This window comes from Peromyscus californicus, unplaced genomic scaffold (assembly GCF_007827085.1).
Source record: "Peromyscus californicus insignis strain IS unplaced genomic scaffold, ASM782708v3 Scaffold_5__1_contigs__length_169319896, whole genome shotgun sequence".
In the NCBI taxonomy this organism is placed as follows: domain Eukaryota; kingdom Metazoa; phylum Chordata; class Mammalia; order Rodentia; family Cricetidae; genus Peromyscus; species Peromyscus californicus.
The window spans coordinates 21,245,200-21,268,478 of record NW_026294573.1 but is presented as its reverse complement, the minus strand read 5'-3'; the positions used below and the strand labels follow the sequence as shown (position 1 = coordinate 21,268,478).

The 23,279-nt window shown below is 46.6% G+C and overlaps 1 protein-coding gene across 3 annotated transcripts in view; it reads right to left on the bottom strand.

The window, feature by feature from the left end:
- Wdtc1 (WD and tetratricopeptide repeats 1) overlaps positions 1–23,279 on the bottom strand; it is a 56,227-nt gene that overhangs the window by 7,664 nt on the left and 25,284 nt on the right. For all 3 annotated transcript variants that reach the window (XM_052715812.1, XM_052715813.1, XM_052715811.1), the window contains 9 exons: positions 17,769–17,815; positions 17,260–17,371; positions 9,859–10,046; positions 7,123–7,305; positions 5,556–5,650; positions 4,741–4,856; positions 2,584–2,656; positions 1,933–2,044; positions 750–923 (listed from right to left, as the gene is read on the bottom strand). In XM_052715812.1, coding sequence (XP_052571772.1) covers positions 750–923; positions 1,933–2,044; positions 2,584–2,656; positions 4,741–4,856; positions 5,556–5,650; positions 7,123–7,305; positions 9,859–10,046; positions 17,260–17,371; positions 17,769–17,815 — 1,100 coding nt within the window. The remainder of the gene's footprint in view (positions 1–749; positions 924–1,932; positions 2,045–2,583; positions 2,657–4,740; positions 4,857–5,555; positions 5,651–7,122; positions 7,306–9,858; positions 10,047–17,259; positions 17,372–17,768; positions 17,816–23,279) is intronic.

Below are 23,279 nucleotides of genomic sequence, written 5' to 3'. Positions count from 1 at the left end.
TGAAGCTTCCCCCAGGCCTGCCTAGTTTCAGCCAGACGATGGCACACCAGCTGGCCTGTCTGTCTGGGCAGAGCCGACGGATGCCAGACGGAGCAGAAATGGCTGTGGGCCCAGCTCTATCCATCTCTAGTCTTGGCCCTGGCTGGGGGATGGGGGTCCGCCTGCCTGCTTGTCTGATGGTACCACGGGCAGCACCGAGACCCTGGTGGTCTCTGAGGGGCTTCTTAGGATCTGGACCTATCCTTTTACCACCAGTCAGTATATCCCAACATAATCTATACTTGACTTCAGATCTCTGAGGTCTAGTTTGTACTTGGTCCGGTGAGTGAGTATAAGAACCCAGAAAACAAATGCAGGGCCACTGAGCTGCAGCATCATTTTATGAAGATACAAACTGAGTTCACCAAGCTTCTCAGCTGCATCTACTAGATTACATTGTTCTTTCAAGGCCCAGTTCTCTAGTAATTAGTATCAACAATTTCTCAAACCCTACTTCAGTCACACTTTGTAACAAAGCACTGTGTGCATTTCTTGTGAACATGTATCTCTAAATCTCTTGGTGCTTGAAATAAGGACCCAACTACCTTCAGCCTTAGAGGTGGAAAGGAGTGGCCTACGTTCAAGAAGCCCCAAGAGGCAGAAGGCTGCCGACGCCACCTTCTCTGGATGCCGTAGCAATTTGGTTCTACGGTTCACTTGCCTCAGGCCTTGTCCTGACCCCGGTCCCTCCACAGTGCCCGCCCACTCACCATTTGCGCTTCATGTAGGCGGCAGCTCGGTTTCCATAGAGCATAGCATTGTGAGGGGCCTTCTGCACGGCCTTGCTGTAAAGCTGGATGGCCTGGGTCCACTGCTGGCAGGCAAAGGCCTCATTGGCTTGCTGCTTCACACGTTCCAGGTATGGGGGCAGCTCCACCTGGGGGCTACGGGGAAAGAAGAGCCAGTCAGACCAGTTCAAGGCAGCAGCGCTACCCAAGGGCATGTGCATGGTTTTGTGGATCCTAGGATCTCACGGGCATCCAGAAGAAGCCACCTTCACCTTGAGCTTGGGTTAGTGTGTGTACAATTCCAAATACTGTGGGCCAGTAAAAGGGAGGCAGGAGTAAGGCCATCTGGACAGATATACGGCAATTCCTAATCAAATGCTTGGGCTCAGGTGCCAGCCACTGATGTTATTTGCCTCCACACTGAATTAACCTTAGACCATCCTGTTTCCTCCTGTGACCCTCTATGGAGAGTACAGATCTTCTCAGGGACGAGAAAATTCCCACATCTATGTATCTAAACCCAACAGAGGTGGGAAAGGGTGAGGCAGGAATATGCTATAGGATGAGAAATAATGTAATAGGGAGGACCATCTGGGTGGGAGAGAAAGCTCAATGTTAAGAGGCAGCTAGCCTCCAGACCCTCACCCCAGAGACTGGAAGAGAAGAACAAGCTTCAGTCTGGGGATGATCTGTAGCCTCCTAGGTAGAAACTGCCTTAGGAACACTAGCCACTCTCTAAGAAGCCTCTCTGGCCCAATCTCCACCATCTGGGATTCATATCTGGGTTCAAGTCAGGAGAAAGGTAGGGGTGTATGTGTTGTGTGTGTGTGTGTGTGTGCGCATGTGCATGTTTTAAATTTTTGTTGAGATTTTTTTTTTTGTTATGGGCATTTAGCCTATATCAATGTCTGTGCACCATGTGTGTGCAGTGCCTGAGGAGGCCAGTAGAGGGCATGGGATCTCCTGAAAATGAAGCTACAGACAGCTGTAAGCTCCTATGTAGTTCTGGGAATTGAACCCAGGTCCTCTGGAAGAGCAGCCAGGGCTCCTGACTGCTGAGCCATCTCTCCAGCCCCTAGAAGAGATGTTCAAAGGCCACGTTTCTCCCTCCTATCCATAAGCTGTAACTAAGACATGGAAGGCCACAGAGGTCAGCTGGCCTCACCTGATACACCCCTTGCTTTCTGGCAGCCGGAAGCCATTGCTGTGAAGGTGTAGGCCATTAGAGACGCCATTGGACACACCGTTAGTAGTAGACATCTTGCCATTCTGGACTTCTGGCAGGACGGAAAGAAAGCACAGTGACAACTTGAAGAGACTTCATCTCTCTGCATCCCCTTGGCTTCCATCATAGGATCTGATGGCTCCATTGTGAGACTATTCTCCCAGGTCAAACCCAGCCCCAGAAAACAAATCAGGACAGGCAATGGTATAAAGAAAAACCCGCGCGCCCTCTGCTGGCTAAAGAGGACATAGCTTCTATCTGACACTTCCCACAGCTGAGGTTGGGGAGGGAATGAGGGGTGAGGATGGGGTGCATTAGCTGTAACCCAACAGAAAGAAATCTATGAACCAGGATGAAAAGGGGAACTACTTCAAATTCTTAAGCACCAAGCCGTCTTCCTTAGAGGAGGGCTGCAAAGCCTTGGGCAGATCTCTCTGACCTCTTGTGATCTTTCTGACAAGGTCACTGTGGAGACCTGCTCCTTTTAGAGTGCATGCACACAGGTCAGAGTAATGGGTAGGCTTCTCCACAGAGGTGACAGTACTCATGACCCCACCCACCTCAGCATAGGTTCCCCAAGGGAGAACTTACCCACAGGGTGGCATTTTCTAGGCAAGAGGAAGGTGTATGGCCGTTGCTTGTAAGTCAGGTCAAACAAATACACCTGGAGTGGAGGAGAAACAGAGGTCATGAGGTAAGGGTGTGGCTGAAGCATTGGCAAGATCTTGGCAGTTTTCAAGACCAGGGTCCTTAACTCACAGAGAGAACTAAGCATGGAACCACGGAGCTAGCCAGGTGTTTCCCTGAAATGAACCATAAGCAGGAAACTCCTCCTAGCTTGGGGTAGCTGGGTGATATACTCAAAGCCCTGGCTGGAATCTAGCCATTTACTGGGAGCACATATTTAAATTAGGAAGGTCCTCAAAGGTCACAGATGGGAAAACTGAGGCCTCAGAGAAAAGCTACTAAAAGTGGCACTGCCAATCACTTCTCTCAGTAAGTAAACATTATCTGTTGCTAATACTTACTGAGTGTTATCCAATGCTTATTTTGTTCCAGGATTCTGCTAAATGTTCTATGTGGACTTGCTCCAGAAAGTTAACATGAAGAGCCTATTAATATCACCCTTTCTGCAGATGAAGAAATGTAGACTCAGAAAGAATTTCATACTTTACCAGGGTCGGAAAGGCAGGAGACAGCATGGCCAGGACTCAAGTCAGATCTGCTGTCCCTGACGCCTCTGCTAGGCCTCCAGTCATCCTCATGAGCCTTCAGGCCAGGTGCTCACCCACTCTCCAGCCCTCTCCTTTGTATATTTACACCAGGCTTTGTAATGACCTCACTTCATGTCTGCTGTCAGCCTCAAGGGGGTCTGTATTTGCCTTTGTCCCCACCATGTTTATGATAATGCTAGTGCCACAGTGAGAGCAAGCTTGGTGACTAGAGATGAATTTCTCCAAGGCATAGTGCATATCGTGAGTTGAAAGCACATAAGCAGGGTGTTCGCACCTGGGCATGATCAACTACACTTGTGGAAAGCTGGCTCTAGATCATAGCCTGGCTGAGCTCAGAGCCTCAAGGATTTCCTTCCAGAAAACAGCAGGGGAGGAAACTGAGGCTCAGGAAAAAACAGACAACTGCTGGAAGTCACTGTATACAGCTAGTAAGCAGCAGGTTAGCATTTGAGAATGGGTTTCTCAAATGGAGAATGGGTACATCAACAGGAGACAGGTCTTACTAGGAAACCGAAGCTGGCCTTGAATTCTCTACCTCCTGCATCAGCCTCCTGAGTGAGTGCTGAGACCGCGGGTGCCACCACACCTAGCCCAGCGTCATCGGTCACTTTCTCTCTCCTTCTTCCCCTCTCCTCTCCTCACACCCCCTCTACCCCCTCTGTCAGACAGGGTTTCATATATCCTAGGCTGGCCTAGAACTTGTTAACTTCTGATCCTCCAGTGTCTACCTCTTGTATACTAGGATTTGCAGGCATATATCACCATACCTAGTTTACCCAGTTTATGTGGTGCTAGGGATCAAACTCAGGGTTTTGAGCATGCTAGGCAAGCACTCTATCAAGTGGCTAATACACCTAACCCACCCATGGTCTGTCAACTTCAAAGGGTATGTTATATTCTCTTTCGTCTTCTTTGTATTAAACTGTGAGTGCACGGTGGCCACGTGAATGCTGGTGTGCACATGCCACAGCGCACGTGTGGAGGTCAGAGGACAACTTTCTCCCTGTTTGTTTTCTATAGTTCTGGTTAGCCTGGAACTCAAGATGTAGATCAGGCTCGTCTTAAATTCAGAGATCTGCCTGCTCTGTCTCCCAACTGCTGGGATTAAAGGTGTGTGTCCCACCACCTCCAGTCCCAGAAGATGACTTGAGAGTTGGTTCTCTCCTTCTACCTTGAGATCTGGGGACTGAACTCAGGCTTCAGGCTTCCACAACAAGAACTTTTTATTTTATTTTTATGTTACATGCATTGGTGTGAGGGTGCCAGATCCCCAAGAACTGGAGTTAGAGACAGCTGTGAGTGCCGTGTGGATGCTGGGAGTTGAACGTGCGTCTTCTGGAAGGGCAGCCAGTGCTCTTAACCACTGAGTCATCTCTCCAGCCCTGAACAGTAAGCACTTGAACCTGAGGAGCCATCTTCCTCATGGCAGACCAAATGAGGCAGACTGAAGCCTACATTCTGAACCAAAATATCACATCTACCCAGTTCCTTAACAAAAAGCAATTGTGCCTACCTGCTCCCCTCCCATGTTGACTAGCAGCTCTGTGCCATTGGGGCTGAAGGTCACGTAAGTGGCAACCAGCACTCTCAGACGGCTGTTGTAGTCAGGCAGCTTCACCGGCAGGTGACCTGTCAAGAAGAATACAATAACCCTAGGACGAGGCTTCCAGCCCTGCTTACAGAGGCAGGGGACAGGGTAAAGAGAGCCAAACTGAAAACGCTAGCAATCAACTTCATCATGGAGGCAGAGACAAGTGTTGAGCGCTCGGTACAGGCAATGGGCCAGCAGTTTATCCACGTTCCCTCATTTAGTCATTCTGTGTGTGACAGGGTCTCGCAATGTAGTCCAGACTGGCTTCACAGTTACTAGCTATTCCAGATTAGTTTTGTGATTTTGAACCTCCTGCCTTAGCCTCTAGAGTTCTATGATGTTGATGATGATGATGATGATGATGATGATGATGATGATGATTGTTTTTTTGAGACAGGGTTTCTCTGTGTTATAGCTCTGGCTGTCCTGGAACTCACTCTGTAGACCAGGCTGGCCTCAAACTCAGAGATATGCCTGGCTCTGCCTCCCAAGTGCTGGGATTAAAGGTGTGCGCCACCACCGCCTGGCAAATTCTGGGATTATAATCCCATTTTACAGAGAAGAAACTCACCAGGGTTAAGTGACTGGTTGACAGTCACACAGCTGGCCGATGGCAGCTCAGGAGTAAAGTCGAGATCTGTCTATGTCTAAAACTGGTGTTTGTCGTTGTCCCCCCCACCCCCCCACCCCCCCGGGTGTCCTCGGAGGAAAGAGCCGAGAGCCAGGACGGGCCCTACCTGCCACATAGTACTGCGCTGCCCCATCCGGAAGGGGCTTCTGCCGGTCACAGAAGGTGTGCACACCCGCAGAAGGGCTCTGCTTCATGCTCTTTCTGAGGGGAAAGAAAAGCAGGCCGGTTAAAACTCTAGCTTTGTCCCTAGTCAGCCGGATGACACTCCACAGAGGACACCCAGGCTTCTGTCCCCAGAGCTACAGAAGGGATCTCTCTTCTTGCCATCAGCAACTCCAAGGTTTGCTCTTTAGATGGCTGTGGACATCTTCTCCAGTGAATGTACAGCAGGCCAGACCTGTCCTAGGATCAGGAAAAGCCAAGGCTGTGGAGACCACTCAGGTCTCAGACCGCCCTCTCTTTCTTCTGTCTTTTCTGAGACAGGGTCACATTAGCCAAGGCTGGCTTCAGACTTAGCTCTGTATTAAAAGATGACCTTGAACCTCTGATACTTTTCCCTCTACCTCCAAGTGCTAGGATTATAGTAGTGTGCCACCATTCTTGATTTTACTTTTTCTTTTCTGTTTTAAAAATATTTTATTTTGGGGCTGGAGAGATGGCTCAGAGGTTAAGAGCACTGGCTGCTCCTCCAGAGGTCTTGAGTTCAATTCCCAGCACCACATGGTGGCTCACAACCATCTGTAATGAGATCTAGCGCCCTCTTCTGGCCTGCAGGCATACATGCAGACAGAACACTGTATACATAATAAATAAATAAATAAATCTTTAAAAAATTATGTGGCTATGTCTGTGGGAGGATAGAGCATGTGCGTGCAGGTGCCTCGCAAGGCCAGAAGAGGATGTCAGATCTCCTGTAGCTAGAGTGATGAGCTATTGTGGGTGCTGGAGACCAATATTGGTTCTTAGTAAGAGCAGCTCTTAGCCACCGAGCCCTCGCTCCAGCCCGAATCTTTCAATTTTTTAAAAACAAAATATGGACAAGTATGTAGTTCAGTGGTAGAGACCTTGCCTAGCATGTGCAAGGTCCCATGTTAATCCTGGTACCACAATAAATAAAATTATACATACAAAATATCATACATGTAAGACTAACTCTGTGGTCAGGTATGGTGGCATACGCCTTGAATCCCAGCACATGGGAGGCAGAGTGCAAGCGCGTCTTTATGAGTTCAAGGTCAGTCTGGTCTACACAGTGAGTTCAAGGCCAGTCAAGGTTACATAATAAGACCTTAACTCAAAAAACAAAAACCAAGGAAGAGGAGGAAACAAAAGACTAACTCTGGGGCTGCTGAAATGGCTCCGCTTGCCAAGTCTGATGACCCAAGCGTGACATCCAGGACCCACAGAGTAGAATCAGAGAATTAACTCCCCAAGGGTCTTCTGACCTCTACACGTGCACCAGGGCACTTGTGAAGCTATCCCCCCCCCCCCCCCCCCCCCCCCCACTGAGAAGCAAATGGAATTCAGAGGACGATGATGCTGTACAAATGCTAGCGGTGAGGTAACTATAGGAGACATACAGTGACTCCTGGGAAGGGATTACAGGCGAATTACTGTAAGAGAAAAAAGGGCTGCAGTGTTCCCAGTGTCTCGCCCCAGGCTGCAGGTCGTACCTGTGGTTATGGATCATTCGAATGTCATAGAGTCTTACGAAGGGCCCACTGGCTCCTACTGCCAGGCAGTTGTTGTCCTGGGGATTGACTGTGAGGCACTTGGCCTCCACCATTGGACCACAGTACTCCGTCAGGTCAATCAGCACCTCTGAGTGTTTGCTGTTCTCCCGAAGGTCATACTGGCTGTGAGAGAGGAGGAAATAAGTGGCTAGGGTTCTTCTTTTTTTTTTTTTTCCCTTCTTTTTGAGACAGGGTTTCTCTGTGTAATAGTCTTAGCTGTCTGGGAACTTGCTTTGTAGACCAGGCTGACATTGAACTCACAGAGATCTGCCTGCCTCTGCCTCTCAAGTGCTGGGATCAAAGGTGTGCGCCACCACCGCCTTAAGTAGAAAGCAGGAGAAAAACAAAGTCCTTGTAATGCAAGAGGAGATGGTGTCTACTGCAAGCCTCTTGCCTACAGTAGGCTTCGTCTTTTTTGAGACAGGGTCTCACTATGTAGCTCTGGCTATCCTGGAACTCACTGTGTAGACCAGGCTGGCCTCCAATTCAGTCTGCCTCTGACTCCCAAAACGCTGGGATTAAAGGGTGCACCACTACACCTGGCTTTATAGTAGGCTTCTTAACACATTTTGATTTATCCTAAATTAACTCCTTAGGGTATATATATATACTACAGTTCAGATCTTATAAATGTCAGCATTACAGCTACTGTTATTCTACCACTGATTGCTAAAAATACTGAGAGATATTGTGCTATTCATCCAATACTGTCCCCAAGTGTTTCATGTGCACTATTTAATTAAAAGACCACCAGCCCTATACCACTAGAACACTGAGGTTCCGAGAAATTAAATAAACTATGAAGTACAGAGCAGGAACAACCTGCTAAGATTATGGCACATAAACTATTCCGTTAGCTGGGTGTCATGGCACATGCTTGCAATCCTAGCATTCAGGAGGCTGAGGCAGGAGGATCGTGCATTCAAGTCCTGAGTTTAAGGACAGCCTGGGGTGCATAGGAAGATCTTGTTTTAAAAAGCAATCAACTATGCCGGGCGGTGGTGGCGCACGCCTTTAATCCCAGCACTCGGGAGGGAGGCAGAGCCAGGCGGATCTCTGTGAGTTCGAGGCCAGCCTGGGCTACCAAGTGAGTTCCAGGACAGGCGCAGGCGCAAAGCTACACAGAGAAACCCTGTCTCGAAAAACCAAAAAAAAAAAAAAGCAATCAACTAAACCAACAAAACCCTCCTTTGTTAAGGTCTTCCTACTTTCTTCAGGAAACAAGGGCTTACACGACAGTAAGAGAAAAGAAAATGAGCTCACCCAAGAGCTGCCTATGGCCAAAGCCAGGACCAGCCCCAGCTGCACAGTCCAGGAAAAGCCCCAATGGCAACAGTGGCCACACACCCCTGCTGCTCCAAACACAGGAACCCCCAGAGTGGGGCGTGGCATCACCCATGGCTTGCCTGGCTGGTATCTCTAATGCCTCGCACAGTTAACTTGTCCTCTAGGCCATCCTGACTGGAATGCTCTTCCTAAAATAGTCTGACATCATTCTTCTGCCATGTGATACCTGCAGCCTGAGTGCTACGTTTATGGAACTCCACAGTCTGATTTTAAGACCCAATTTCACATACCTTGTATTCCTCAGCTTTCTATGTGGGCCAATTATAACTACAGCCTTCCTCTCCACTCTCCCTGGGCTACGGCTTCAAGTATGTTAAGTGAGCCTCTACTACTGAGTTATGTCCCCAGCCTACAGTACAGCATTCTTTATCTCACATGCTACTTTCATCCCTGCTTATCACAAACCTCCTTGTGTGGCGAATCCACTCTGCCTCCTCTTGCTCATCCAAATCTTGCCTGTTGTTGAAGGCCCAGCTTATGATCATGTACTGCTAGGATGCCTCCACTGCTTGTGACTATGCCCAGGTCAGCAAGTGCTTCCTGAACATGCCATTGACCAAGGCTGTCTCTCAAGTACTGTGTGTTTTACATGCATGTTCTCAACTGTCATACTCAGATCAACAAAGGAGATATTATGACTATTTTAGAGATGAAGAAACTAAAGATCAGAGGTAAACTAAAGATCAGTGGCCTTTTCAGACTTAACACTGAGAGAACTGGGATTTGACCTGCTCTGTCTGGCTTCAAAGGCCTGCTTGTAACTACACTGTTATGAGTTTACACGTTACTTAGAAGGTTCTCTACAGCCGCAAAGAGAAGACAAGGGAATGGAAGGGATGGCCAGTTCAAGCAAGGCCGTGACAGCAGAGCATGGTGGTGTGTGCTTGTAAATCTCTCTGCGTAGGAAGCACAGAGAGGGAGCCACTGAGCCCAGGAGTTTGAAACCAGTCTGAATGACAGGAAGACCATCTCTCCAAACAACAGTGGGGCAGACTGAGAGTGAATGTTCTTGTCAATACCTGAGGGGCTGAGGAAAGTTCTCCAGCCCAAGTGTAACCCGGCTACAGAGCAACACCTTGTCTCAACACCTAACTCTCCCCATGAAAAGGGGGGGTGGTGCTTTAGCTCAGTGGTAGAAAATTATCTGGTATGCAAGGGGCCCTGGGTTTGACTCCCACTACCCCAAACGGAAAAAAAGGAAAGAAGGACAATGGCACCATCTTTGTCTGAAAAGAGCAGGGGCAAATATGCAACCGCACAGGACCCTGGACCAGGGAACCCACCTCCTCCCTGCTGGAGGGAGAGGCCACTTCACACAGAGACCCTTACCGGATAAGGCCATCCTCAGCGGCGCTCCAGAATGTGTTAGGCCACATGGGTGCTGTGGCGATGCGTTTCACCCGGTTTGTGTGGTCTCCAAACATGTGGATCGTCTCCTTTACCGTCAGGTCATGGACATGCACCTTGGAGTCAGCTGCCCCCGTGATCAAGATTCGGTCTCCAGCATGAGGCAGGAACTGCTCAGAAGAAATTGCATGATTGGCAGGAGAAAGTGGCTGTCTGAAGGAGACTGGCCTGGATGTCAGCATGACCGTTCCCTCTCATGTCACTTAAGAAAGTGAGTTTATCTATAAAGCTCACCAAAGTAACTTTGGATGGCAAGCAGCAGCCTATCAGCCTTAAAGGTTAAAATGAAGATATTTTATTATACATACCTCATGTAGTCAGGGTGGTCATGACTTACACCAAGCTGCATTACCTAAGGGTCCCTTTCCTCTGCTTCTTCTCCAAGCAGATGCTGCTGAGTGGATGATAATCCTCACTGTCACTAAGAATTTTCAAATACCAGACAACAGGGCAGCTACTTCATCTCGCTGATACTGAAAATAGTCTTATTCTAAATTGGAGGCTAGGAGTGAATCTCAGTGGTGAGCACCCACCTAATATGTGTAAGAACCTAAGTCCAATCCCTAGCACAGACAAAGAAAAATATCTTGAAGAGTCTTGGGCTAAGAGTGTAGCTTACTGACAGACAACATGTGAAACATGTGTGAAGTCCTGGGTTCAATTCCAGCATCAAAAAAAAAGTAAAGCAAGCAAATGAAAAGAAACCACTGAGTACGTATATACATACATCTGTATATCCATCCATCCACACACCCATACATCTGTATATCCATCCATCCACACACCCATACATCTGTATATCCATCCATCCACACACCTATACATCTGTATATACATCCATCCACACACCCATACATCTGTATATCCATCCATCCACACACCCATATATCTGTATATCCATCCATCCACACACCCATCCATCGGTATATCCATCCATCCACACACCCAGCCATCTGTATATCCATCCATCCACACACCCATCCATCGGTATATCCATCCATCCACACACCCAGCCATCTGTATATCCATCCATCCACACACCTATACATCTGTATATCCATCCATCCACACACCCATCCATCGGTATATCCATCCATCCACACACCCATCCATCGGTATATCCATCCATCCACACACCCATACATCTGTATATCCATCCATCCACACACCCATCCATCGGTATATCCATCCATCCACACACCCATCCATCGGTATATCCATCCATCCACACACCCATACATCTGTATATCCATCCATCCACACACCCATCCATCGGTATATCCATCCATCCACACACCCATCCATCGGTATATCCATCCATCCACACACCCAGCCATCTGTATATCCATCCATCCATACACCCATCCATCGGTATACCCATCCATCCACACACCCAGCCATCTGTATATCCATCCATCCACACACCCAGCCATCTGTATATCCATCCATCCACACACCCAGCCATTCTTGCACCCACACGTCTGTCCATCCACAGGTTTGTCCATCCAGATTTGGTGCTGGAGACTGAACCAGAGCATGCTAAGATAGGTAAGATAGACACGCTATCTACCCTGAGCCCATGACTACTACCCCAGTCCACGATGACTAATAAGCAAAACTGAAATAGTTCAGAATTGAAAGAATGAGCCAGGAGCTTTCAAGGGACTAGGTGTTTAAAATGTCCAACTCTTTCTGTGAAAAAATTGGGCAATCAGGCAACAAAGATTAAAAACTATTCCTGTCTTGCCACGCAGTGGTGGCGCACGCACGCACGCCTTTAATCCCAGCACTCGGGAGGCAGAGCCAGGCGGATCTCTGTGAGTTCCAGGATATAGTCAGGGCTGCACAGAGAAACAAACAAACAAAAACCCAAAGAAACAAACAAAGCACAAAGCAACAGCAACAACAAAACCATCTGTCTTCTGACCTAAAGCTCTCACTTCGAAGAAATAAAACAAAGGATTGAAAGGGGTGCTCAGCACAGCACCCCTTATAACCACAAGAGTAAAAGAGTTCAGATGCTGGACAACGGGAAGGACTGACCACGGTGAAGACGACCACCAGCGCCCCAGTGAGGTGGAGAACACAGCACTCCAGATGACATGCGCCAAAACCAGTTACAAACACGGCCTCGGGGACACACGAGACACAGCTTTATCATCAAACTCCGCGGCAGAAAGTGTTTGGTGTTGATGTTAGTTGAGTATGTTTTTCTCTCTCTGTCTGTCTGTCGCCCCGCCCTCCCTGTATGGGGACAGGCACGGAGAATGTTAGGCAAGTGCTCTACCACAGAGCTATATCCCAGCTCTCTTTTTCAGTTTTTATTTGAAAGAGAAATAAAATTATACTTTATCTGCTTTGCTACTTGCTCATTAGGAAAATGGATGTATAAACTTATTTTTAGGGACAAGCAGCAATCTTTAATTCTGTCTGGAGATAGCGCAGATCCCAGCCACAGCACAAATAAGCAGGAGAGCCCTCACTGCTGCCACATCTGTAATGTACCATAGTTGCCACCAGGGGGAGCGCATGGGTGAAAACCTGTAAATGCGGATGGTCAGTATCTTGACTACCTCAATCAAAAAGGAGCCATTTCTCTGCTTTTCTTAAAAAAGAAAAACCTAGGGCTGGCAAAACTGCTCAGTGGGTAAAGGCATTTACCATATAATCCTGGTGACTTGGGATTAATCCCAGGGACCCACAAGAAGGAAGGAGAGAACCAAGTCCACAAAGCTGTCCTCTGACTTCCACACGCCCGCTGTAGCACCCACGCCCCTCTCCCATACCACATACATAAACAAACAATAATACACTTCTGAAAATCTATTTTTAAAATACCCAAAACCAAACCAAATCAGACCAAAAACAACAAAAACCGCAGAAGAGGAGGCTAACGAGCAGTGTCTCGCTGGGGAACAGTAAGACTATTGTCAACATATATAGTACGTGCTGGTCAGAACCACAAACCAAGCTGCAGCTGTTCTGCTTCTAGAAAAGTCACAGGAATCCATCCACAGGAGGGGAGAGTAAACGGGAAAGCGCCAAGTTTAGGGTAGTAGGGTTTAGAACTCTACTCTAGCTATGATTTGGGGGGCCTGTCACTGCTCCTGATACTAACTGGGGAAATGAGATCAGTGGGGCTTTTCAATCATCAGTCACACACTTGTGTATGCCCATGAATATGCAAACAGAATTTCAGGGCTGAAAAGACCCTTTCCTCTTAGGTCATTTCAGATCCTTAAACCTGGCAGCCAAAGAACTAGTGACTGCCAGCCTCAGGGCAAAGACACTGACGCTGGACCGCAGCACGAAGGTCCTTGTGCTCACACAAGGTAATGGAGAAAGTTAGAGAAGGAACAAGTAGGACATTTTTTCACAATATTCTTAGCTTGTCACCAAGTGATGGAGAAATCCTTCTTCAAACCTTTGCTATTTACATGGCATTTCTTATGAAATTCTGAGGCTTCTAGCACATTACCTATTAGTAACTGATCAATCTCATCATTACCTTGTGCTAGAGGTCCTGGCAGACCTGTATGGGATCTGATATGTGTTATATATATATAGGATGTTCCCTTTTTCTGATGATTTCCTGCAATTGTATGAATAATGAAGTTAATTCTGTATTATCAGGAATAAATTCAGCGGTTTCAATATGTAAAACAACTCTCTCTGCATATTGAGAGTCAGTGACTATATTGAGGGGTTCTGTGAAGTCCATCAGTACCATAAGAATGGCATACAGTTCTGCCTTTTGTACAGAGCTGTATGAACTTTGTACCACTTTACCTAAGTCTCCTGATTTGTATCCTGCTCTCTCTGATTTATTTGCATCAGTATAGAATGTGAGGACTCCAGAAATTGGCTTTTGTTGTACAATGTGAGGAAGGACCCATTCAGTCTTCTTTATAAATTCTATTCTCTTACTTTTGGGATAATGGTTATTAATCTCTCCCAAAAAGTTACTGCAGGCTCTCTGCCAGTATTCATTATCTTTCCACAGTGAGGAAATTTCCTCATTAGTTAAAGGTACTACAATTTCTGCTGGATCCATTCCTGTCAACTGGCGAAGTCTTAATTTACCTTTTTGAATCAAATCAGAGATCTTTTCTATATAAGTCTTTAACTTCTTATTTGGTTTACGTGGTAGGAATATCCATTCCGATATAATATCTTCTCTCTGCATCAAATGAGGGGGAATGTCTGGAGGGGAATATGACAAGAATGTATTTAAGTTCTGGATCCACACGATCCACATGTGCTTCTCGAATTGTCTTTTCTACTAGAGCCAATTCCTTCTCAGCTTCGGCTGATGATTCTCTTGGACTATTTAATTCTTTGTCCCTTCTAGAGGATTAGCCAAATTTCATAGTCCATCTTTGGGTATTCCCATGATACCCAGTAAGTTGGAAATGCTTCCTAACAACTTTTCAAAATCATTACGAGTCTTCAATCGATCTCTCCTCAGTTGTACCTTTTGGGGTCTAATTTTTTGTAGCTCTATCTTATATCCTAAGTAATTAATAGAATCTCCTCTTTGTATTTTTTCAGGAGCAATTTGCAATCCCTAGTCGCCAGAGAAATCAGGAATGTTAAGCACGCAGGATTGTCCTTCCAATGGGAAAGATGTAAATCTGATTTTACCATCTAGAAAGCTGGGAATCGGAAGTGATTAACAGCCTAGTGGTTCTGTGTTATCTGTTGGGCCAGGCCATATCAAGCTCCTACAACCAAGACCAGAAGTGGCTAGTAATCTAAATGATCCTTACAGTCAGGGCCTCCCAAGCTCCCACAACCAGGACCAGAGAGACCTAATAGTCTAAGTGACCCTTACAATACTGTAGAGCCAGAGGCTCCCCCAAACTCCCACCACCACGACCAGAGGTGACTAATAGTCCAAATGACCTCTATGCTATCTGTATGACTGAGACCAGGCCGGACCCTTCCTTAGGCTCTTAAGATAGTTAGTACAGGTAGCATATCTCTAGAACTCTTCTTGGAAGAAATGACATGTACCCTGAGTTGAGCTTTGATGTAATTATGCTTCCTTGTGCATCAGGGATTGTTTTACACCAGGAAACTTTTTCCCCCCAGAATTACACTGTGTTTAAATTTGTTGGGAATAAATTACCTGGCATCAGACTCTCAAAGTCTTGATCCAGGCTGACGAAGTCAATCTAAACCAAGTTCTCGTTCTATGCTCTTTGTGGTTCATTTCCCTGCCTGACCCCTCCAGGGGCACTCACCCTGGTACACATCCAGAAGGCTGTTCAACCTTTAGCCAGGCATGGTGGCAATGGCTCTAATCCCAGAATGTAGGAGGCAAGAGGCAGGTGGATCACTGAGTTTGAAGGCAGTCTGGTCTAAAAGTGAGACTGTTTCAAAAAGCAAATACAAACAACTTCCTTCAAAGAGCTCCAAGCAGACCGCCCTTTCCTTCTCCAGGAAGTGATTCTAAGGCCTATGGGTACTTGTGGATTTGTTCTCTAGGATCAAGACACTGCAGTTCTGTAGACAGGGATGGAAAGAACGCAGACTCATGATACAGCTCAGTGGTAGAGCACTTGCCTGGCATCTGTGAAGTGCTGGGTTCCATCCCCAGCACCATACAAACTATTTATGATAGAGCACTCAAGGAGGTGGAAGTGGAGGATCAGAAGTTCAAGGTCATCCTCAGCTACACAGCTGGAGTTCTAGGCCAGCTGGAATTACATGAGACTAGTCTCAAAGGAAAAAAAAGACAAATTTCATCCAGTCTCATGTTTTCACGTATCAGGGCTTCAAAGGTTCCTTCAATAGGCTCCTTCCCATCTCTTCTCAGCTGAACTCCCTTTCAAGGGCAAAGATTCATTTCCTATGACAAGGTAAAAAAGCTACAATCTATGCTAGGAGTTTTAGTTTTAATTTATATGTATGAATTTTTTTTAAACCTGCATGTCTGCCTTTGGCGCCAGATCCAATGATCTGGAGTTCAGCCAGTAGTCAGCCTCCATAACGTACTGGGACAGGAGGTCTACTTCCACCCGAGCAGCAAGTCACTCTCAACCTCGGAGCTCTCTCCAGGCTCTATTCTCTGTATTACAAAACAACAACATCATCTTAGCCGGGCGGCGGCGGCGCTCACCTTTAATCCCAGCACTGCGGAGGCAGAGGCAGGTGGATCTCTGTGAGTTCGAGGCCAGCCTGGTCTACAGAGCGAGTTCCCTGACAGCCAGAGTTACACAGAGAAATCCTGTCTTGTAAAACAAAACAAAAAAATCTGGAACTCGCTCTGTAGACCATGCTGGCCTTGAACTCAGAGTTCTGCTTGCCTCTGCCTTCCAAGTGCTGGATTAAAGGAGTGTGCCACCATGCAAAGCTTAAAAAAACATTTTGAGATTTTAAGAATATTGGCTTCGAGAGATGGCTCAGCTGTTAAGTGCACTGGCTGCTCTTCCAGAGGACCTGGGTTCAATTCCCAGCACCCACATGGTGGTTCACAACCATCTCTAGTAGGATCTGTTGCCCTCTGCCTGCCTCTTTGGGTACTGCACACATGCGGTGCACAGAAATACATGCTGACAAAACACCCATAGCCATAAAACAGAAATGAAAATCTCTTTAAAAATTTAAGTGTGTGTGTGTGTGTGTGTGTGTGTGTGTGTGTGTGTCTACAAAAGCCAAAAGAGGGTGTTAGAGATGCTGGAGCTAGAGTTACAAGAGGCTGTGAACTGCTCTATTTAGGGTGCTGGGAACTGTATTCCCAGGTCTTCGGAAAGAGCAGCAAGTGCCATCTCTCAGCCCTCCCTGCTCATCTGTCTAACTTATTCATTCATCTGTTCATGAATTTAGAAGATACTCCTTAGCTTCTCTCTTTTATTAGAGGAAACAGGCTTAGAAAGGACAAGGGATTTGCCTACTCATACAACTTCCAGGAGGCATGCTCACATAAATACAAATGGATTGAGAGATAACAAGATGGTTCAGTGAGTAAAGATGCTTGCCACCAAGACTGATGATCTGAATGAGCCCCAAGACACATAGGGTGAAAGGCAAGAACACTCCTACCAGATTTCTTATGACCTCCCCATGTACCAGGATACACATGTACACCACAACACGCATGTACCCCCACACAAAGAAAGAAATAAAAATGTAATAAATACAAATGCATCTTGAGTTGGCCAGTTGGTTCTGAAAGCACATAGAGAAGAGACAGGGTTCAAGCCTCACTATCTAATACTCAGACCACAGGGATATCTGCAAGCCTAGGATACATGGGACACACTATACCAATACAACCATGCCCACAGCACAGTTCCCCCCATGGCTTGTCTTACTCACCTTGACAGAGAAGATATTTGCTGTGTGTCCCGTGTGCATGGAGAGTAGCTTCTTGTGATGCAGTGGGTCCCACACAATGGTGTGCTGGTCATCGGAACCAGAAGCCAGCAAGCTGTGGGCAGAGTTAGGAGCTCTGACTTCTCAAGTTCCCAGGTTGCCTCTTCCCTATCCCCATTCCCAGAGGATAGGGAGCTGGGCACACAGAACTCAAAGGACAGTAGATGTTGTAGAATTTAAGGTTAGCAGCTTGTGGTGGTGGCATACACCTTTAATCCCAGCACTCGGGAGGCAGAGGCAAGCAGGTATCTGTGAGTTCGAGGCCAGCCTGGTGTACAGAGTGAGTTCCAGGACAGCCAGAGCTACACAGTGAAACCCTGTCTTGAAAAACCAAAATCAAAACAAACAAACACTCAGAGAGCAGTAGTCTACCTCCTTAGATGTACCACAATGAGGAACCCTCTTCTCCCAACCTCCTTGACCCATTCTCTGGCCCTCTAGTTCATACTTACTCTCCTTTCTCATTCCACTCCAGACAGTTGACACATCCTGAGTGACCCTGGAGGAGGAAATAGAGGGTTAAGAAGAGAGCCGATTGGACAGTCTCCTGGGAAGCTCAACGCCAAGAAGCAGGAGTAAGCAAGCAAACCAGCTCTCTTCAGCATTTGTGAGGGACACGTGGAGGCCGAAACTCCACCACCCTGCATCGCACAGCATGTAAGGGTCTTCCACCTGCGGTCTCATTTGACACTGGACACCTGAGCTACAGCGGGCAGGTGGCATCGTCCCCCTTGGCAGGAAACTCATACATGAGGAAGTAGAAACACAAAGCAAACCAATTTCTGCCCCTATTCCTGGAAGGCACAGGTACAGTTCCTTCAAGAGACAAGTTCAGGGATAGAACGTTTGCAGCATCTCCGCAGGCCCATGTTTTATTCTTTACTCCTCCATGCTCACTCCCGAGTTAGACCCTAGAGTGCAGAAAGGTAAACCAGGCTAGAGTATTTCTCTTGAGGGTTTTAGTTAAGAAACAGAAAGTGGGGCTGGAGAGATGGATCAGTGGCTAACAGCACTTACTGTTCTTGCAGAGAACCCACGTTCAATCCCCAGCACCCACATGGTGGCTCACTACCACCTCTAACTCCATTCCAGGGATCTGATGCCTTCTTCTGACCTCTGTGAGTACCAGGCACATGAAGGCAAAGCACTCACACACACAAAATAAAACAATAAATCTTAAGAAAGCAACAGGGAAAGTGAAGCAGTCAACAGCAGAGAATGAATCTGAAAGCGCAGGGAGAAATGGAGAGCCTAGGAACCTACAATTAAATTCATGCTATGAAGGGGCAGACCCCAGAGTTTTACAGCAGAGGAGAGGAAATGATTAGGCAATCTTTCTGTCCCTTCACCCTCCCTCTTCCCTAAGAACACCAAGATTGCCACTCAACTATCAGCTTCCTGCCTGAAATCAGACCAAGTGTCCTGGGAAGCACAAATCCACTTTCTCCACACAGTGAAGGGTTCAGGAATTAGGCCTAAACCTTAACACAGGATGTAGAAAATAGTAACATTTATCTGGTCACAGCAGTCAGCTGCGAGATGAACATGGACCCAGAATCAGATGTCAAGATGGAAACAGGTGATGGGCGCTTCTAGAGAAAGAGTCTCCCACTCTCAGGAGAGCTGGAGCACACAGGTGCCTTGCTCTCCTGCAGGCCAGGGATGTGGATGTGACTGACTCCTGAAACTGGGGCACACACTTTGCCACCTTGAGGGAAAGTAGCCTGAGGTGAAATCAACACCAGAAGCGAGCTTAGCCCATAGTCTAAACTGGAGCCAGACTTACTACAGTAACAAACCCTGACACCTACTTCCTCTGGCCCTCAGTTCATTTTTATTATTAAAGACAGTTAAATCTGGGCTGTTCCCTGTGGTCCAAAGCATCCAAACCAGGGATTCCAACCTGTTCTTCAGGAATCACTGAGCAAGGCCTTCCTTCCAGACGCCCTGCCTATCTTGTGAACGTGGGAGGGAGGACTACCTTTCCTGCAGGCTCCTACTGCCATCCTACATTATGGCCCTGCAGTTCTGGGACTGTTTTCTTCTACAAAAGCAGGCTTTGTGGATTACTCTGCATCTCCAAGTTCAGCCACAGTGCCTAGCAGGAATCTGCTGCTTAACCCACCAAGTGAGTCCAGTGCAGCTAGTGAGAACTGAGAGGTACAGACACATCTAATCCCCAGCTGTCCAGTCAGAAACATCTATTCTCCGTCTTTCTTCTCTGGCTCAGAACGCATTCCTTTCATGGAACTCATTCAGGACCTCATCCCCTGAATACACAAAACCACCCTCTGCTCAAGCCTGCCAGGTCACCTGCTGACCAAAGGCCTCTCGCCTTCTCATACACTTGGTTGCAACCCCACACCTGTATCTGGGTCACAATCATTTCTATCCTTGTGCCTGAGGTCACAGCTTCACCATGGAGGCTCCCAGAACACCCAGGGCCTTGAATTAGAATGACTGCCACTCAGTGAGGGCAGAGCTGAGTATTTGTGGTAGGCAGAATAATGGCCTCCTACTGATGTCCTACCATAATTCTGAAACCTGCAAATGTTGTCTTAGGTGGCAAAAAGGACTTTGCAAGGACTCTGCAAATGTGATTAAGATGGGAAGATGATCCTGGACTGTCTGGGTGGGTTCAGTCAATCCCATGAATCCCTAAATTCAGAGGCCCTCCTGCACTGGCTACAGAGAAGTAGACAGACGGAGGTGTGAAAGGACTGTACCAGCTACTGCTGGCTATGAGGCAAAAAAGAAAGGGCCAGGAGCCAAGATTTGCAGCTGCCTTAAGAAACTGGGAAGAGCAAGAAAATTCTCCTCTGTTCTACAGCCTCCTGGAGGAGCACAGCCACAATGCCTTCTTCTAGCCTAGTGAGAAATGTGTCAGACTTCTGATGTACACAACTGTCACAAGCCAGCAGCACTGGAACATCTGTATCTTAGCACTCGGAAGGCTGAGGCAGCTTGATCTCTGAGAGAATTTGAGGCCAACCTAAGCTAGATGAGAGTATCAGGCCAGCCTGAGCTACACTGCTTCAAAACACTAAGAAACAACGGGGGTTGGAGAGGTGGCTCAGTGGTTCAGAGCACCAGCTGTTCTTCCAGGACTCAGGTTCAATTCCCAGCACCCACAGGTTGACTAACAACTGTCTGTAATTCCTGTTCTACAGGATCCAACGCTCTCTTCTGGCTGCAGTGGGCACTGCACACACACAGTGCAGACATACTAGTAAGCAAAACACCCATACACAAAAATAAAATTAATACTTTTTAAAGCCAGGCAGTGGTGGGTTTAAGTCAAGCACTCTACAGAGGCAGGGGCAAGCGGATCTCTGAGTTCAAGGCCAAACTGGTCTACAGAGTAAGTTCCAGGACAGCCAGGACCACACAGGAAAAACTGTCTCAAAAAACAAATAAAAAATGTTTGTTTTTAAAGTACTATTTGTGTATGTTTATTTTTCATTTATTTATTATGTGTGTATGTACATGTGTAGGCACTTCTAAATAGTCCCCTCCTCTAATTCAGCCCATGAGGGCGGAGTTTCTCTGTGACCTGGCAGTTGCTCCCAAATAACCACAATGAGACTTATTATTAGTTATAAATGCTCAGCCAATAGTTCAGGCTTGTCTCCAGTCAGCTCTTACAACTTAAATTAATCCATTTCTGTTCATCTATGTGCTGCCCTGAGGCTCGTTTACCTCATCTACGAACTTCCCATGTTGCTTCTTCCTTGTCTGGCTCGCAACTCTTTAGACTCTGCCCTTCTTCCCAGAATTCTCTCTGCCCTGAAAATCCTGCCTAGCTATGGGCCAATAAGCTTTTTACTAACAATGAGAGCAACACATTTTCACAGTGTACAGAAGGATTATTCCACAGCAAGCCCATCCCTGCTTGGAGACAAGGCTTTGAGATTGAGTTCATGCTGGCCTTGAACTCACAATCCTTCTGCTCTATCCCAATTACTAGAACTATTTACTCATTTTTTAAAAACTATGTTTATGTACTTACTTTTTGGGAGGGACATGGGCCACAGTGCACATGGAGGGGTCAGAGGACAACTTTCTCAAGTCAGTTCTTTCTGTTCACCATATGGGTACCAGTTTCTTGAACTTGGTAGCAAAGGACTGTACCCACTGAGACATCTCTCCAGACATATTTGTTTATTTATCGTGTGTTTGTATATGTATCTATGTGTGTACATGTGTGTCCCAGCACAGGTATGGACAGGTCAGAAGACAACTCATGGGAGTTGATTTTCTCCTCATACCAAGTGGACTTACATGGTCAGGCTTGGCAGACAGTCAGAATCCATGTAAAAGCTAGGTATGGTGGCACATACCTATAGCCCCGGGTAGAGGGAAGAGCAAAGACAGGCAGATTCCTAGATCTCATTGATCAGACAGTCTAGTCTTCACCAGGGAGCTCCAGGTTCAGTGAGACTCTGTTTCAAAAAAATCATGTGGAAAACCAGGTTTGGTGGCACAGGCCTTTAATCCCCAGCATGTGGGAGGCACAGACAGGAGGATTTCTGTGAGTTTGAGGCCAGTCTGGTCTACATAATGAGTTCTAGGACAATTTGGACTTAATAGAGAGACTCCTTCTCAAAACAAACAAACAAACAAAAATAATGTGGAGGGCTGGAGTTCAGTGGTTAAGAGCACTGGCTCCTCTTCCAGAGGACCTGAGTACAGTTCCCAGCACCCAAGTATGATAATGCTAGGTAGAATCATAGCCATTTGGTTATGATTTCATTATTCCTTTCTATATTTAAGACTAAATTTCAGATACATTAAATAACTCTTATGTTATTATGACCTCATAGGCATCACTATAAAAGAGAGAGGAGTGAAAAAGAGAAAAAAGAAATATACATACATATCAACTAAATAGTATCTATTTTTCTATCTCTTTATTTCCTTCTTCCTTTCTGTGGTAAAGTACTTGCCTAGCCAAGATTTATCAACTTGATCTTAGTGTTTCCTAGAATTCACCTGACATTGTGTGAGGGCTTCCCATGAAGGATGTAGTGGTGATGGTTGGGAGGGTGGGTTTGACAACATTTGCTTCCATGGGTATTCTGCCCAGGGAGTTGATGTTCTACCTATGGAGAACACCCTCAGAACACTTGGTGATCAGCTTCTTAATAATCCTACAGATTCTCCTTTCCTGGCCTACTGTTATGTTTTGTCTTCTGTCCTTATGGTAGAAGTAGGTGTTCATATTACTGCAGACTATTTTGTAAGGTTGTATATGACTAAATAAAAAGGAAAAAAAAAGTACTTGTCTAGCATATGCATGGTCCTAGGTTCAATCACCACATACCTTTAATGCCAGTACTTAGGAGGCTGATGCAAGCAGATCTCTTAAGTTTCAGGCTAGCCTGGTCTACAGAGTGAGTTCCAGGACAACCAGGGCTACAAAGAGAAACCTTGTCTCAAAAAACGAAACAAAAAATCAGTCACCACTACCACAAAAAAGATCTATCTATAACTACATACTTCAATTTCGATGTAACGAACAAGTTTAGTAGGTAAGGAAGGCAACAGCCATAACTCACAACAGTAACTTTTTCCTTATACTGAGCCTACTTCTAATATATATCCCTGCACTCTTTTTACATTTTACTTTTACTGAGCACCTAGCATATAATAAGCATTCTTCTACATGGAAATGCTATTGTGTAAATAATACAAGGAAAGCTAATGAGAGAAGTGTGGGAGCCCACAGAGGTTTCCTAGTGAGATCTGAGCTTGCTTTACCCAGCAGGACTGCATAAGAGGATGACTGGACCACAGGTGCCAGGTGTTTGGAAGGGTCTACACTTGGCTGTATCTGGGGGGGGGGGGGGGTCTTTTGCCTTGCTCCTTGACATTCTTATAGAAAGTCCTTTTGAATAAAGTTCTGGGCTGGTGGATATTGACCCAGGCCCTCCCGAAGCTATCCTATGTTTCTGTCTTTCTTC